At 38.2% G+C, this 16,845-nt stretch overlaps 1 protein-coding gene across 1 annotated transcript in view; it reads left to right on the top strand.

Annotated features, from left to right (window-relative positions):
- Positions 1 to 16,845, top strand: part of FHOD3 (formin homology 2 domain containing 3) — a 429,142-nt gene that overhangs the window by 204,965 nt on the left and 207,332 nt on the right. The window contains 1 exon segment of the mRNA XM_024764148.1: positions 13,550 to 13,644. Within this exon segment, the coding sequence (XP_024619916.1) occupies positions 13,564 to 13,644 (81 nt within the window). The 5' untranslated portion in view covers positions 13,550 to 13,563.

Raw genomic sequence — 16,845 nt, 5'->3', positions numbered from 1 at the left:
AGGTGGTTTGTGACCACCTAGAGGGGTGGGATAGGGAGAGTGGGAGGGAGGGAGACGCAAGAGGGAAGAGATATGGGAACATATGTATATGTATAACTGATTCACTTTGTTATAAAGCAGAAACTAACACACCATTGTAAAGCAATTATACTCCAGTAAAGATGTTTAAAAAAAAAGAAAGAAAGAAAGTAGTGTCGATGATCTTGTGCTTCCATGGCCTCCAGGGGGTAGTGAATGTATCCAGCAACACAGCAAAATCCATCTTCACTCCCAATGTGCAAGTCGCAGGTCACCGTCCTCCAAAACAAAACAAAAAAACAAAACCAAAAAAAAAAACCCCAAACCCAAACCAACCCTAGTGACCACTGGTAATGGTTTGTAGCAAAAAATTGCCCTTGTGGGTAAGGTAATTTAAAAAAAATTTTTTCATACATCCAGTCTAGTTGTTCTGTATTTTTGGTTGAAATAAGTAGGCATTATTTGCAGTCACATTTTCAAATGGTAAAAATCTCTGATCTAATGGAATGGCTGTAGAATAGGCTTTCCTTCCTATTGCTTTTGTCAAAAGAAAGCCAAGTCAAGAGTGGGAAGATGCAGTTGAATAAGTCTAGAGATCTAATGTCCAGGCATGATGACTATAGTTAACAATACTGTATTGAATTAGAGAAATTTGCTAAAAGAGTAGACATCACGCACACTAACTGTGACTCTGTGAGGAGCTGATATGTTAATTAGCTTGACTAAGTAATCATTTCACTGTGTATGTGTGTATCACGTCATCATGACGTATACCTTAAATATACTCAATTTTTATTTAAAAAATATTTTTAAAAGTTCAGGAAGAGAGAATGATAAAGTAAATCGTACACGATATAAACAATTAATGGATGTGGGTAAAATGTTTATGGGTAAACAAGAGTTCCTTGCACTATTTCTGCAACTTTTTTGTAATTTTGAAATTGTATCAAAATTAAAAGTTACCGTAAGATGCATATATATATATATATATATATATATATATATAGTGGGGAGGTGATGTACAAAGGTAAATTGAAATACTCAGACTTCAGTGGGAGAAATCTTTTGTTTCATGGTGGAACTCTACGGTCAGATATGCAAGTGGATGCTTAGTTTGCAAGTGAAAGCCTTGTCCAGGACGTAAAAAAAGGGCTAGTTTATAGTCAAATGTATGATATGCCTATAGTTATTTCAGTGCTTTTTAAAAAACCCAACACCGTTGCATTAAAAACACTTCAGCCTAAACTGTGTAATTCCCTTAAGAAGGTGATGCAGCTCTGGAATCTCCGAGCCCATTTACAGAGTACATGTGACCTGTAATTTCACTGTAAGATCGAGTGAAAGGAAAGAATGGACGAGGTGTTTATTAAAAGACTACTCAGGGCAGCAGTGTTTAAGAGCTCTTTGTTTAAAACGTCAGATGACTCTGCCAGGAAGGAATTACCTTTCAGTTTCTTCCATGGCATTTTTGGCCAAAGGAAAGGACATGAACAAGCAGGCAGATAACCTACATGGGATTGTTTTCTTGGGGTGGTTGTCTCCGATGAGTAAGAACTTCTTTTTTAAAAAAATTACATCTAGCTCTGGTTTGTAGAATGAATATATATTTTATATGTAAGAACTTCTCTTTAAAAGCAAGGCACATGTAACTAAATCAAGATTGACAGTCTTAGGAAGCCCTTAATGGAAGCAGAAGGTTCAGAGACACAGGAGCCCAGATGGGGTGGACAGGAAGCTGAAAGGTGGGTGGGAGGCTGAGGCTGGGAGGGAGCTAGGAGGTCTTCCAGCTTCAGCTGATATGGTTAATGTTTTAGAAAATTCAGTGGTGACATCTTTCATGGATTAGAAAAAGAGTGGGAATCAGGCTGGATCAGCAGTTGCTATAATCCGAGAGAGACAATGGAAGCTGGACCTGAGGCAGTGATGGAGGGAAGAAAAGGTGAATTCGAGGCCTGTTTCAGAGGAAAATGGAGGGAATTAGATGACTCACTGGAGGCAAAGGATAAGGGAAGGAAAGGAGTTTGGAATGATAGATTCCAAACTTCTGTGGCTGAGATCTATAGGAAAAGTTTTCATATTTATATAAAATAGAACAAAAATAGAAACAGCCCTTACCTAAAATGAAATGCACTCTATTTTCTATTCTGTTTTGTTTCCTGAAAAAATAAATTGCCGGTCTGGACTCACTAAATTGATTTCCTAACCCACTTGTGGTGTTTGAAAATGCAAGTGTGCAGTGAGCTCCAGTGTGTAGGCTGGGTGATTGGATGCTTTTAACAGGCCCCATTGGGACTCACTGCAGTAGGCAGGGTGAGGAGTGTCAAGTGTTAAGGGGGAAGCAGTTAAAACCCACCAGTCCTGCTTCCAGCAAAGCATCTGGGAGTTGTCTGTGGCGTATGTTATTGTTCCTTTTAGAAGATCCTTGGACTAAAAGATTTCCAGCTTCAAAAAAGAAAGGAAAATAAAAAGGAGGGAGGAAGGGAGAAGAGGAGAAATGAAAAAAGAGAAAAAGGATTGAAAACCATGTGGTTAGACTGTTGAGGCAAAGTTCTGAGCAGACCCAGACACAGGACTTCACTCCAGGCCACCTTCCATGTTGCTGCTAGAGTTCTTACTCTAAAAGCAGAGAGGGAGGAGTTCTGCCTGAGAGGGCGTAAGCACACTGGAACTATCTCTCCTATTGAATGTGACTATAAGCCTGGGAAAAAAATACGTGAAGCAACTATTTGAGGACTTTGAAGAGTAAACGGTAGTGGACAGATTGGAGAAGAAGACTAGAATTGGACGACAGCATTGTGATGGTGCTTTTAACATTTTTCTTCTAGTATTTCCTGGTCTGGACTCAAATCAGCCCCAAACCCAAAAGTGGCCATCAGTGTATTCAGAGAGAGTTCCAGAAGAGGCCTTCTATTTCTGGCTTGAGTAGGAGGAAAAGGGACTCCAAACACTCAAGAGTGCAAAAGTCCCCCGGTGTTTCTTAGTCTTTTCTCTGTTATCTTGAACCCCTGCCCCCAGGTAATCCCATGGTAAGAACAGCTGTGATAATAATGTGAGAACAGCAGGAACCTGCAGGCACCTAAAACTCTGAGGGAAGGAGGCATAAACTTTTGCTTTGATTGAGAGGAGTTGTAGTCCCAAGGGGGTTGGGGTGAATGCCATTTGTATTTTTCCCTCTCTGTTTTCCCACTGCCAGGCCCCAGATGTGAACCCAGTCACAAAAAGTCAGTGGCAGAGCAGGATAAATAATGACCCAGCTCTCTGGTTGAAAGACCAAGAAAGGGAGCCCCAGGGAACCTAAAAGCAAGTATCAGGGAGATAATGAAAAAAGAGGAGCTCAGGAAAGTGACCTTCAAAGTTTTTTATGAGCCCCTGGGCTCGCCACAAACTACACGCATGAATCTGATGCTAATCAGTATACCAAAGACTTTGAGAATGGAACAACAAGGTAGACCACTGCCCAGGTTCCAGACTACCCACTGGGTGGTAGACATGCAGGGCCAATCCAAATGGCACAACAAAGGGCTTTGAAAATTGAACTGATATTGGAACCACAGCCCACAAAAGGCAGGTCAGAACTTGTGGCTTAAAGGGAACAGGTTAAATTGCCTGCTTAAACAAAAATGTCAACATTTTCTCTAATATTTAAACAAAATCCAGAGTCTTATAATTTTCAAAATGTCCAGGATATAAGCCAAAATTAGTTGACATACAATAAACTAGGAAGATTTCAACTTGCATAGGAAAAGACAAATCAGTAGACCCCAGGGCCAGGGTGATATTGACTGAATTTGTCAAATGCTTTAAAGCAGCTATTATAAAAAAAAGAAGTAAGGATGAACACTATTGAAGTGAATGGAAAGATAGAAAGTCTCAGAAAAGAAACAGAAGATATAAAGAAGAGCCAAATGAAAAATTTAGAAATGAAAAATACATCAGTCAAAATAAAAATCTTACTAGATGGGCTCAGTAGCAGAATGGAAATGATGGACCTAAATTCAAATGTACCAATAATTATATTAAATGTAATTGGCCTGATCACAGTGATTAAAAGACAGAGATTATCAGAATGGATACAAAAAACAAGACCCAACTAAATGCTGCCTATACGAAACCCACCTTAATTATAATGCTATAGTTAGTTTAAAAGCAAAAGGATACAGAAACAAATATCATACAAACACTAATCAAAAGAAAGCCATATTAACATTAGAGAAAGTAGAGGCCAAAGTAAAGAAAATAGCAAGGGATAAAGAAGGACATTATAATGATAAAAGGGTTGATTCATCCAGAAATGGAAAACGTATAGAGCTTCAAAATACATGAAGCAAAAACTGAGAGAATTGAAATAAGGAATGGAAAATCCTCTGTTGTAGTTGAAGACTTCAGCATTCCTTTTTTAGTAATCAATAGAACTGGTAGACTGAAAATCAGCAAAGCTATAGTGGAACTAAACAGCACCATCAACAACTAGTTCTAACTGACATTTTTAGAGTACTTTACCTAACTATAGCAGTATAGAGTACTCTACCTAACTATAGTACTCTACCTAACTATAGAGTACTCTACCTAACATATTCTTTTCAAGTACATATAAAACATTCACCAAGATAGGTAATACCCTGGGTCATAAAAATAACAAACTTAAGAGAATTGAAATCATATGATATATTTTCTGGCCATAATGGAGTTAAACTATAAATCAGTTACAGAAGGGTAACGGGAATATCTCCAAATGCTTGGAAATTAAACAACATGCTTTTAAATAATCCATATGTTGAAGAGGAATTCTCAAATGGAAGTTAGAAAATATTTTGAACTAAATTAAAATGAAAAACAAATAAAAATCTGTGGGATGCAGTTGAAGCAATGCATGGAGAGAAATTTATAGTATTACATGTTTCTAAGAAAATAATCCATAATATAAACACCTGCCTTAAGAAACTAGAATAAAAAAGGAAAAACAAACTCAATCAAGTAGAAGGAAAGAAATGATAAAGATAAGGGTAAAAACTAATGAAATTGAAAACAGAGAAATAACGGAGTCGATATCAGTGAAACAAAATCTCATTCTTTGAAAAGGAAGATAATAAGCAACAATGGCAAAGAAAAAGAGAAGACACTAATTGCCAACATCTGTAATGATAGAGGGGCTATCATGACAGACTCCACAGACATTAAATGAGTAATAAAAGAATACTATGAACAACTCTAGGTATATAAAATTGATAATTAGATGAAATGGGCCAGTCCCTTAAAAACCACAGATTACCAAAATTCACCCAAGATGAAATAGATAACCTGACTAGCCTTATTACTATAAATGTTATTAACTATGACTATTAAAGAAATTTGATTTGTAGTTAACAATCTTCTGAAAAAGGAATCTCCAGGCTCAGATGGTTTCCTGGTAATTCTGACAAACATTTAAAGACAAAATAAAACCAATTTTATGTAATCTTTTCCAGAAAACATCAGAGGAGGGAATGCTTCCCAACTCATTTTATAGGACCAGCATTACCATGATATGAAACAAGACGGAGACAGGATACTATAGACCAATATGTCTCATGGACAAAGATGCTAAAATCCTCAGCAAAATATCAACAAATCAAATTCAGCAATCTATAAAAAGAATAATTCACCATGGCCAAGAGGGAATGCAAGGCTGGTTAAGTATTTGAAATTCACTTTGTGTAACTCACCACATTATCAGTCTGAAGAAAAACCACTTGATAATATCAATTGATATAGAAAAAACATTTGACAAAATTCAGCATCCATTTATGATTTAAAAAAACTTCTTAACAAACTAGACATTGGGGGGGATCGTCTTCACCTTGATAAAGGGCAATGTGCAAAAACCTATAGCTAACATCATAATTAATGGTGAAGGACTTACATGCTTTCCCCCTAATACTGAGAAAAGGCAAAGTTGTCCACTCCTACCACCCCTATTGAAATACTTAACCAGTGCAATAAGGCAAAGAGGAATAAAGGGTGGGGTGGGGTGGGGGGGATATAGGTTGGGAAGGAAGAAATAAAATTGTTCTAGGTAACAGACAACATTACTGGCTATGTAGAAAACCTCAGAGAATCTACAAAAACATAACCCCCCAAACCCCTAGAATTAATAAGTTTAATAAAGTTACAGAATACAAAGTCAAAACAAAAAAAATTATTTTTATTTCTATATACTAATAATAAATAGTTGGGAATGGAGAAGTTTAAAAAATATTTCCGGTAGCTCCAAAAAATATGAAATACTTATAAATTTAGCAGAAAACCATATACAGAATCTTTAGTTACAAACTACAAAACACTCATGAAAATAGAGAAGATCTAAATGATGACATAATAGGATCATGGGTTATAAGACTGAATGTAGTAAAGATGTCATTCTCCCAAAATTTATCTGTAGATTTAATGCATTTCCCATAATACTTCCTGAAAGATTTTTTGCAGATTTAGAAAAACTGCTTCTAAAATTTACATGTAAAGGCCAAAAGACAAGAATAGCCAAAACAATTTTTAAAAGGAAGAATGAAATTGTAGGAGTCATACTACCTGATTTTAAGACTTCTTATGAAGCTACGGTAATCAAGATACTGTGGTGTCGGCCAAAGGATAGATGGATAGATCAGTGGAACAGAATAGAGAATCCAGAAATAGACCCATGCAAACATAGCCAATTGATTTTTGGCAAATTTGCAAAAGCAAATAAAGATAGGATAGTCTCTTCAAACAATGGTATTAGATCCATTGGACATCTATGTGAAAAAAAAAAGAATATCAATCTAAACCTCACAATTTATACAAAAGATATCTCAAAATGGAGCATATATCTAAATATAAAAAGTAAAACAAAAACTTTTAGAAAAAATCATTGTGACTGAGTTGGGCAGAGGGCTCTCCCCCACTGTGTGTCTTGGAGAGTCTTTCGTTGCGTGCTTCTGTCCAGTAGATAATTGATGTGACTTCAGTGACGTACTTGATATGACTAATGTTCATTGAGCACCTACTCTGAGTCAGGCATTGCTCTAACTCAGTCCCTACAACACCCCTGAAAAGTAGGTACTACAGTCTTACTATCTTATTTTTGAGATGAGGCAACTGAAACACAGAAAATTAATAAAAATGCCTCGAGTAAATTCCATGAGCAGCATAACACCCAAGGCCCTTGTCTCTTTTTACACCTGTGCTATTGTTACCCACCACTGTGTTCTGACATTCTCATCCTCCTCATCGTTCTTAGAAATGGAAATCACTAATTTTCGTGGTTCCTGTGACCCAGGCCATCTACTTTTTTTTTTTTTTACATCTTTATTGGAGTATAATTGCTTTACAATGGTGTGTTAGTTTCTGCTTTATAACAAAGTGAATCAGTTATACATATACATATGTTTCCATATCTCTTCCCTCTTGCGTCTCCCTCCCTCCCACCCCTCTAGGTGGTCACAAAGCATGGAGCTGATCTGCCTGTGCTATGCGACTGCTTCCCACTAGCTATCTATTTTACGTTTGGTAGTGTATGGATGTCCATGCCACTCTCTCTTTTTTTTTTTTTTTCCCCTGGGCAAGTTTTATTCACAGGCCCTCATTTACATTGGTGGTATTTGGCTGTGGAAGCTTAGTGAGACATTAACCCACTTAAATCTATTTAGTGCCATCTTGTGTCTGCAGTGGGTTTTGCAGGATGGAGTGCTTGAGCTTTAGGGCTAGGGTACAAAAGATCTAGCCTGAAAGCTTTTGATTGTCACAATATTATGACAAATCAGTATGATCAGAAAGTTGAATTCCATTAGACGTGGACTTTCTGGTGACTTTCTTCCTCCAAAGTGGGCAGTTAATAGAACCTAGAAGGGAAATATCATAGAGCGAAAACTTATAGAAATTCTTACTTTGACTCCCTTTTTGTTGTGGTGCCCTGGCTTGCTGGGCTTTCTGCAGTACCAGAGGCCCTGAGCAGTTAGGGAGGAGACTTTCATTCCTGGCTTTTCAGCCTTGGGGGGAGGGTCTCCCCAAGGAATGTACCTTCCAGAGGCTGAACAGTCTACATGGACTTCCCTGTGCCATTTAGCTGATTTAGAAGATGCTAAATCTGCCTTGGATTTGCTTCCTCAGCAGTGGAACTTGAATGGGAAAAGGACTGTGGTACAAAGTCCTCTTCCCTGGAGATTTGCAAGTTTGTTTTGGAAGGGAGAGGAGGAAAGAAAAAGGGAAAGGGAAGAATGGGCAGAATGTGCTGAATTCTCAGAACTCTGTCATGAAGTGGGTGCTGTATCTTTCTGAAGGAGGGAGGGGTATGCCAAGAGGGATGGGCTAGTAAAAAAATTCTAAAAACCAAGAGAAGCACCTAACACTTTACATTATACAGTCTTATTTGCTTCCTTTTTGTATATTTCTTTACTTCCCAGTTATAAAATTAATAGATGCTCATAATGAAAATCAGCGAAAAGTAGAAGAAAATACATCCAAAGAACATATAACCAATCATAGTGCTTAATATGTCATGGGTTTCCCTTTCCTTCTGTGCTTGAGATTTTAGTGTTTTACTGAATTACATAATCGTTATAAGTTTCCACTTTTAATTATTTTATCAGAAACGGTTCACAGGTTAGGACATAGCTTTGATAAATTGCTGTGTATGCTGAGTTCTAGATCTGATACATATTTAGATTTCAGTTGATAGTTTGATGTTATAGATGACACTCCAGTGAATATCTTTGCTTCATCCTTTTTTTCCCCCCTTTAACTTAGGGTTATTTCCTTAGGATAGATTCCCGAAATCACATTGGCTTGGGAAGAGCCTAGAGAGGACTTCCAGGCTCTGAGTACAGACACGGAGGAGCCCGCCTGCCCTGGCTGGAGGTGGACTCCGCCACTTGGTAGTGATGGGATTTGGGGGCACATTCCTTTACTTTTCAGAGCTTCAGTTTTTCCCTCTGTCAGACGGGAGTTATAATACCTGCCTCACAGCAGGGCTGTTGTATTAATGACACGTATAAAGTCCCACCCTCGGACCTTCGGACATGGTAGACACTAAATGGTAACTATTTTTAAAACAACTACAGCATTAAATAGCCTTATTATAGGACTTGTACCAACTTGCCCCACCACCAGGAATGTATGAAGTTACTGGTTTAACCTCTCCAGCAATTGATAACCTAATCATTTCTTTAAAAAATATCTTTCATGATTTAAGTGAAAATTCTACCTCATTATTGTTTTAATTTGCATTTTTATTATAGTAAGAATGAACAACTTTGTTATTGTAAACCAGCTTGTCATCTCTCTTATGAAATGCTTTTAGTTTTTTTCTATTGCCATTTAGTATTTTCTTATCAACTTGTATGAATTGTTTATACAATAAATCATTTAAGCCTTTATCATATATGCTGTCATATTATTTATCTAGTATTATATTTTTATATCAAACTTTGATTTCCTTTGTATGTTACATACTTATTTCTCATTAAGATGAGAAAGTGGTTATAATTGTGATCTCTTCATTATAAATTCTGTAGATGGGTTTTTTATTGGGTCTATAATATTTCTTGCAAATAATGACAGTATTATATATTCATTTCTAAATATCCTACCTTTAATTATTTTTCATATCTTATTAAATTTGCTTGAAAGCCTGTAGCATGGTACTAAATAATCATGAGATTAATGGGCATCATTTTAAAATTTTTTCTGATTTTAATAGGAGTATCTCCAGTGTTTCACCATTAAATAGAATATGAAACTGTTATTTTCAAAAATGTACAGTTTATTGTGTCAAGGATATGTTCAATTAAGTGTTTAAAATTTTGAGTTTTTACTTCTAAAATATAGCAGAGGGAGGAACACTCCCAAACTCATTCTACGAGGCCACCATCACCCTGATACCAAAACCAGACAAAGATGTCACAAAAAAAAGAAAACTATAGACCAATATCACTGATGAACATAGAAGCAAAAATACTAGCAAATGGAATCCAACAGCACATTAAAAGGATCATACACCATGATCAAGTGGGGTTTATTCCAGGAATGCAAGGATTCTTCAATATACGCAAATCAATCAATGTGATAAACCATATTAACAAATTGAAGGAGAAAAACTATATGATCATCTCAATAGATGCAGAAAAAACTTTCGACAAAATTCAACACCCATTTATGATAAAAACTCTCCAGAAAGTAGGCATAGAGGGAACTTACCCCAACATAATAAAATATATGATAAAACCACAGCCAACATCATTCTCAGTGGTGAAAAACTGAAACCATTTCCACTAAGGTCAGGAACAAGACAAGGTTGCCCACTCTCACCACTCTTATTCAACATAGTTTTGGAAGTTGTAGCCACAGTAATCAGAGAAGAAAAAGAAATAAAAGGAATCCAAATCAGAAAAGAGGAAGTAAAACTGTCACTGTTTGCAGATGACTTGATATTATACATAGAGAATCTCAAAGATGCTACCAAAAAACTACTAGAGCTAATCAAATAATCTGCTAAAGTAGCAGGAAATAAAATTAATGCACAGAAGTCTCTTGCATTCCTATACACTAAGGATGAAAAATCTGAAAGAGAAATTAAGGAAACACTCCCATTTACCATTGCAACAAAAAGAATAAAATACCTAGGAATAAACCTACCTAAGGAGACAAAAGACCTGTATGCAGAAAACTATAAGACACTGGTGAAAGAAATTAAAGATGATACCAACAGATGGAGAGATATACCATGTTCTTGGATTGGAAGAATCAACATTGTGAAAATGACTATACTACCCAAAGCAATCTACAGATTCAATGCAATCCCTATCAAACTACCAATGGCATTTTTCACAGAACTAGAGCAAAAAGTTTCACAAATAGTATGGAACTAAAATAAACAAATGCGACCTAATGAAACTTAAAAGCTTTGCATCGCAAAGGAAACCATAAACAAGACAAAAAGACAACCCTCAGATTGGGAGAAAATATTTGCAAATGAATCAACGGACAAAGGATTAATCTCCAAAATATACAGTCAGCTCATACAGCTCAATATCAAAAATGCAACCAAATCCAAAAATGGGAAGAAGCTCTAAACAGGCAATTCTCCAAAGAAGATAATGCAGATGGCCAATAAACACATGAAAGGATGCTCAACATCACTAATCATTAGAGAAATGCAAATCAAATCTATGATGAGGTATCACCTCACACCAGTCAGAATGGCCAACATCAAAAAATCTACAAACAATAAATGCTAGAGAGGGTGTGGAGAAAAGGGAACCATCTTCCACTGTTGGTGGGAATGTAAATTGATACAGTCACTATGGAGAACAGTATGGAGGTTCCTTAAAAACTAAAAATGGAACTACCATATGACTCAGTAATCCTACTGCTGGGCATATACCTGGAGAAAACCATAATTCAAAAAGAGTCATGTACCAAAATGTTCATTGCAGCTCTATTTACAATAGCCAGGACATGGAACCAACCTAAATATCCATCGACAGATGAATGGATAAAGATGTGGCACATATATACAATGGAATATTACTCAGCCATAAAAAGAAACGAAATTGAGCTATTTGTAGTGAGGTGGATGGACCTAGAGACTGTCATACAGGGTGAAGTAAGTCAGAAAGAGAAAAACAAGTACCGTATGCTAACACAAATATATGGAATCTAAAAAAAAAAATGGTTCTGAAGAACCTAAGGGCAGGACAGGAATAAAGATGCAGACATAGAGAATGGACTTGAGGTAATGGGGAGGGGGAAGAGTAAGCTGGGAGAAAGTGAGAGAGTGGCATGGACATATATACACTACCAAATGTAAAATGGATAGCTAGCGGGAAGCAGCCACGTAGCATAGGGAGATCAGCTCTGTGCTTTGTGTCCACCTAGAGGGGTGGGATAGGGAGGGTGGGAGGGAGACGCAAGAGAGAGGAGATATGGAGATATATGTTTATGTATAGCTGATTCACTTTGTTATACAGCAGAAACTAACACACCATTGTAAAGCAGTTATACTCCAATAAAGATGTTAAAAAATAAATAAATAAAATAGATCCCCCCCAAAATTTTGAATTTTTACATTTTTAGGAGCATACTTTTTCTCAGAATGGTGATGTGGTTTTGTCATTTGATCTTTTGTTGGATAGTATAATAGTGAGTTTTCTAACATAACACATATAGTGGTATGCTTGGAATTAGTGTACACTCACTATTTTGTGCTTTGCTCTTTTCAGTCATCGCCATTTTATCTGGACTGTTCCCACGACCTACGTATAAAGTTGTGTGTATGTGTGTGTGTAAAGCATAAAAGAAAGAATGTAAGAAAACATATCAACATGTTAAGAATAATTCTTTAAACTATGAGATTATGAATTATTTTCATTTTACACCTCTTGTTGTCAGTTTTCTAAAATAAGATATCCTAATATTACCAGAAAAAGAAGTGTTACCTAAAAATGCCAATGCCATGCCAATTAATTATGGCTGCAGTAAGATAGGAGGTCAGACCTGATTCAAGGAAGCCTATTTACTTAAGAGTATGTAACTTCTGTTTATTCATATTCTAGAATCCAAATTATTTTGATACCAAGGGAACTGAAAAAATAGAGTTAATATATATTTTTTTTAAAGTAATAATGTGGCTTTTTTTTGGTTTTGTTTTGTTTTGGGTTTTTATGTTGAATAATAATAATCTGTGGTGACTATATTTTTCTTAACTAAGAATTTAGGACTTGGTATCAACAATTTTTTTACGATTTCTTTTTTTAAATTTTTTTATTGCAGTAAAAGTCACATAATAGAAAACATACTATTTTAACCATATTTAAATGTACTCAGTGGCACTAAGTACATTCACATTGTTTTTCAACCCTCACCATCATCCATCTCTAGAATTTTTCACCTTCCTAAGCTGAAACTCTGTCCCCATTAAACACTAACCTCCCCATTCCCCCTTCCCACCCCCACCCTCTGTTTTCATGATTTCTGACATTTTAAAACCTGAAAGTCTTTAAAAGGATTACAAATAATATTTAAATACATATTTATTCCTTATCTTAAGGGTTCAAATTGTATTGGCTCAAAATGTTTCCATAGTGTCAGGGACCTGCCTGACCATAGGCTGGGGCACCAGACAAGTTGTTTTTAGAAACTTCATGCACCCTCTTGGCCCCAGCGGGAGGCCACAGCCCAGACACCATCTCATGGATATCTCTGCCTCGTCTGAGACTACATACAGATATAGAAACATAAAAACATGCATTTCGTACATCAAGGCACAGAGAAACAACAATCACTGGATTTGGTGCCTTAATTGCATCTTCCAGACACCAGGATAACCCTTATTTCTTCTGGAGTGATCAACACTTTCTGCAATGAGATTGCGCTAATTTCAGAGCTCAGGGATTCTCTGCAGATTTGGTTCTTAACATACAGTGTACTTAAAGTGTGAAAATCTCACTTGACATTATGATCATTGGAGGTTATATTTACATATAAACCATAACGTCTCCTTGCTTCTTTTTCTCTTCTGTAGCTTTGGGCCAGATTATGTTGTATGTGGATGGGATGAACGGAGTAATAAACCACAATGAAACCATTCAGTGGCTGTACACGCTCATTGGGTCAAAGGTAAGAGGAGGTTATGATTGAACATTTTATTCAGTTTGCATATTATACACCTGCCTTTTTACCCTGTTACCCTCTCTGAGATGGTTTTGCAGAAAGAAGTCCTATTCAGCTTTGTTCCTGCCTGTCACAGTACAAATAAGGACTACTGTTTTATAGATTTAAAAAAAAAAAAGTCAAATTGCAAAGAACTTACGAATTTTTAATGTATTTTTATTTTTTCCTTTTAAGCATTAATCAAATGCTTTTGGCACCTCTGGTTTTTAATGTTTAATTAAAACATTATGCCATGGATAGAGTATTAATATTACCCGCTGTATTTCATGTTTAATATTTTCAGTTACTTAAGTACATACTTATATGTTATACCTATGTATATGCATATTCCTATGTATAGATGAATGAATTTGAGATTGCCTTTCAACTCTGCCATCAATTATAAAAGTGACCAACATTTATTAACAATTTACCTAGGCACCAGGCACCATAGTAGGTGCTTTTCAAGCATTATCGCCTTTAATCCACATAAGACCACTCTAAGGTAAATAATGCTATCCCCATTTTGTAGTTGAGGAAATAGTGCTTGGTTATGAGAATCTATCTAATTTCCCCCACGGATCTTGGCCTACGTCTGGCTGGCCGTGCCTCGGCTGTGAGTGCCCAGACTCTGGGGGTGCTGCCTTAAGGAGGAAGATCCACCCTGGTACCCAAGGGGTGCTGGAAGCTGAGTGAGGCTCTGGTGTGGTCTTCTCTGGATTCAGGTGGGACCGGGAGGTACCTGGCTGGGGGCGGGGCGGCGTGGATTTGGAGGAAGTAAGAAGGGATCCTGTCCTGAGCAGATGCTACTGAACCCAGGCTGAAGTATGGTCAGCTTGTGGGGTGAGGCACCATAGCAGAGAGCACGGTGACTAGAGGAGGCAATGGGGTCAGGCAGGGAGGGCATCGAGGGCCTCGGTGGGGAATTGCAGCCTGACTTCGGTCACAGAATCAACATAGCTTACCAGGGATCCCTGCAGAGCCTGTGGTCATCCCAGGCTTCCCATCCCTATGTTCACTGCCACCCCCAGTTAGGCGAGCCTGCTAAGGCTGGCAGGCACCAGTGCCATGCTCTTAAGCAATGAGTCACATCCCTTGGCCTCGCTTCTCAAAGTACCTGCTTCCTGAGGACCCTGCTGTATTTCAGGAGCACTCAGCCTTGATTTGACTTTATGACAAAAATAGACCTAGTTGAGGCTGTATCTTCCTTCCAGACTTGGTGATGGTGCCCTCGTGTGGGTGGGAGGGCCTTTCCCCTCTGGATGGCTTCGGTGTGCAATACCCACTGGGTCCCAGGTCCTTGGTTGCCCTTACATCTTCCTCTCAATTTTCCTTTTCCCAATATTATTGATGATAGAATCCCCCCAGTCCTGTTTTATAATAGAAACAGCCATGGTTTCTCTTAGGAGACTGAAAATCTGTTCTTCTTTTTAAAAATTTGGCTCTGTTTTCTATGGAAAATGGATATGGCTCTATTTACAAACTGCTGTAGGTGACCTTACAAGCTGAGTGGAATTCTGGGCCTAATAGGCTGATTTAGCCAGGCTGAGGGATGATGTGTATCTCATATCCTGTTTCAGCGTTTTCTGATTTTTCTGTCCTTCTGCTGGGAGCCTTCCCTAACCTTCATGTTCATTTGGAAGCTGCTCCCTCCCCTGTGCTCTCTGCATGGTCTCGAGGACCCCAAAAGCTAGGGAGATGGGAGAGTTTGCAATAAAAACTGACTTTATTATGGTCATCATAAAACGTCAACAAGCAGCCCTATTTCCAAAAGGGAATAAAACCTAGCAGCTATGCTTGTGATAGGAAAAGTGACAACCTTTTAGCTCATCACCAGAAAGGGAATAGAGGGAGGGCAAGGTCCCGGTGGTGGGAGTGGGAGGGGAGAGAGGATGGCAAAGGCAGGAAGAAGAGAAGAGAGAGAGGGGAAAGGGTGAGAGGAGAGACCATGGGCTAGGAAGAAAAAGAGATGAGAAAAAGGACGTGGGCCTAACAGAAGTGCCTCTGTCCACTCAGTAGATGGGAGGAAGGCTCAGAGCCTTCAGTGTTGCAACAGCATCCTGTCAGTTTTTCTTTGGAATCATTCTGCAAGGAAAAGGAATGCACAGGGACATCCTTACTGACTTCTAAATACCATGGAGAAATCACAAAATTAAAAGTCCTTAAGAATGAGTTTGTAGGAATTATGCTTCCCCCACTTCTTTCCCTGTGTAGCACACACAGCGTTTGGGACCTTGGGCATCTCTCCTCGGGACCTCTGTCTCCCCAGCCACCTGGGGCACCAGCCTCTTCCCCAGCCACTTGGGGCATCAGCATCAGATCAGTGCACGTTTCTTTCTCCATCGTTCATTTTCCAGAAGGAAGGTCCACAATAGTCTCCAGCTCTTGTGTTCAATACCAGGCCAATCACCCTGAGGAAAAGAAAATAGAGTCAAGGGTCAGCCTAAGCCTTGGAGCTTATGGCGTTGTTAGAAAGGGGACCGTAGGTGACGCTCGCAGCCCATGTCCACTCTGTGATGTCAGAGGAAGGTCTTGCCTGACCCTGCATGGGGTGCTCGGTTCCAGGCTAGTGGCTGAAAGTCAGCAGTGGTAGCAGCCACCGAGTTTATCTTCAGTGCAGTTCTAATGAGATCACTTGTCTTTACAAAACCAGTATGGTGGTCTCAACACTCCCCCTCGCCCCCATGACTGGACAGTGAGGAATCTGCAAAGACGAATGGATGCACCAGCATGAAACCCTTAGGTTTTGAGAAGGAAGCCTCGGGCCCCTCCTTCAACATTCAGATTGGTCAGTACAGCCACAGTGGTTTTCCTGGTTCAAATTAAATTAAATCAGGAAAGCCAGGGGTCCTAGGGTTTTCTTTTGATGAAGATTTCTCGGAACCTAAAGAACAGGAACCATGAGGTCCTGTTGTTTTCACCTTAAACAGGCACAGAGTTGATAATGGAATCCTGGATTAGAGAAACCTTGTCATTCTATTTTCATAATTCTTCATTTTCCTTCCATGAAAGGCAATAAGATGTGAGTCTGCCAGAGGGCCATTATGCAATATTTGCAGATATTTGAGTCTTACAGACAGAGGAGAAAATGTTACATTTGCAGCTAAATAATTACTTTTGAAAGAAAGAAAAAGTGTTTTCAATAACATGTTTCATTCTATTTACAAA

This window comes from Neophocaena asiaeorientalis, unplaced genomic scaffold, assembly GCF_003031525.2.
Source record: "Neophocaena asiaeorientalis asiaeorientalis breed wild unplaced genomic scaffold, Neophocaena_asiaeorientalis_V1.1 scaffold670, whole genome shotgun sequence".
NCBI lineage: Eukaryota > Metazoa > Chordata > Mammalia > Artiodactyla > Phocoenidae > Neophocaena > Neophocaena asiaeorientalis.
This window is presented reverse-complemented; position numbering and strand designations above follow the sequence as displayed.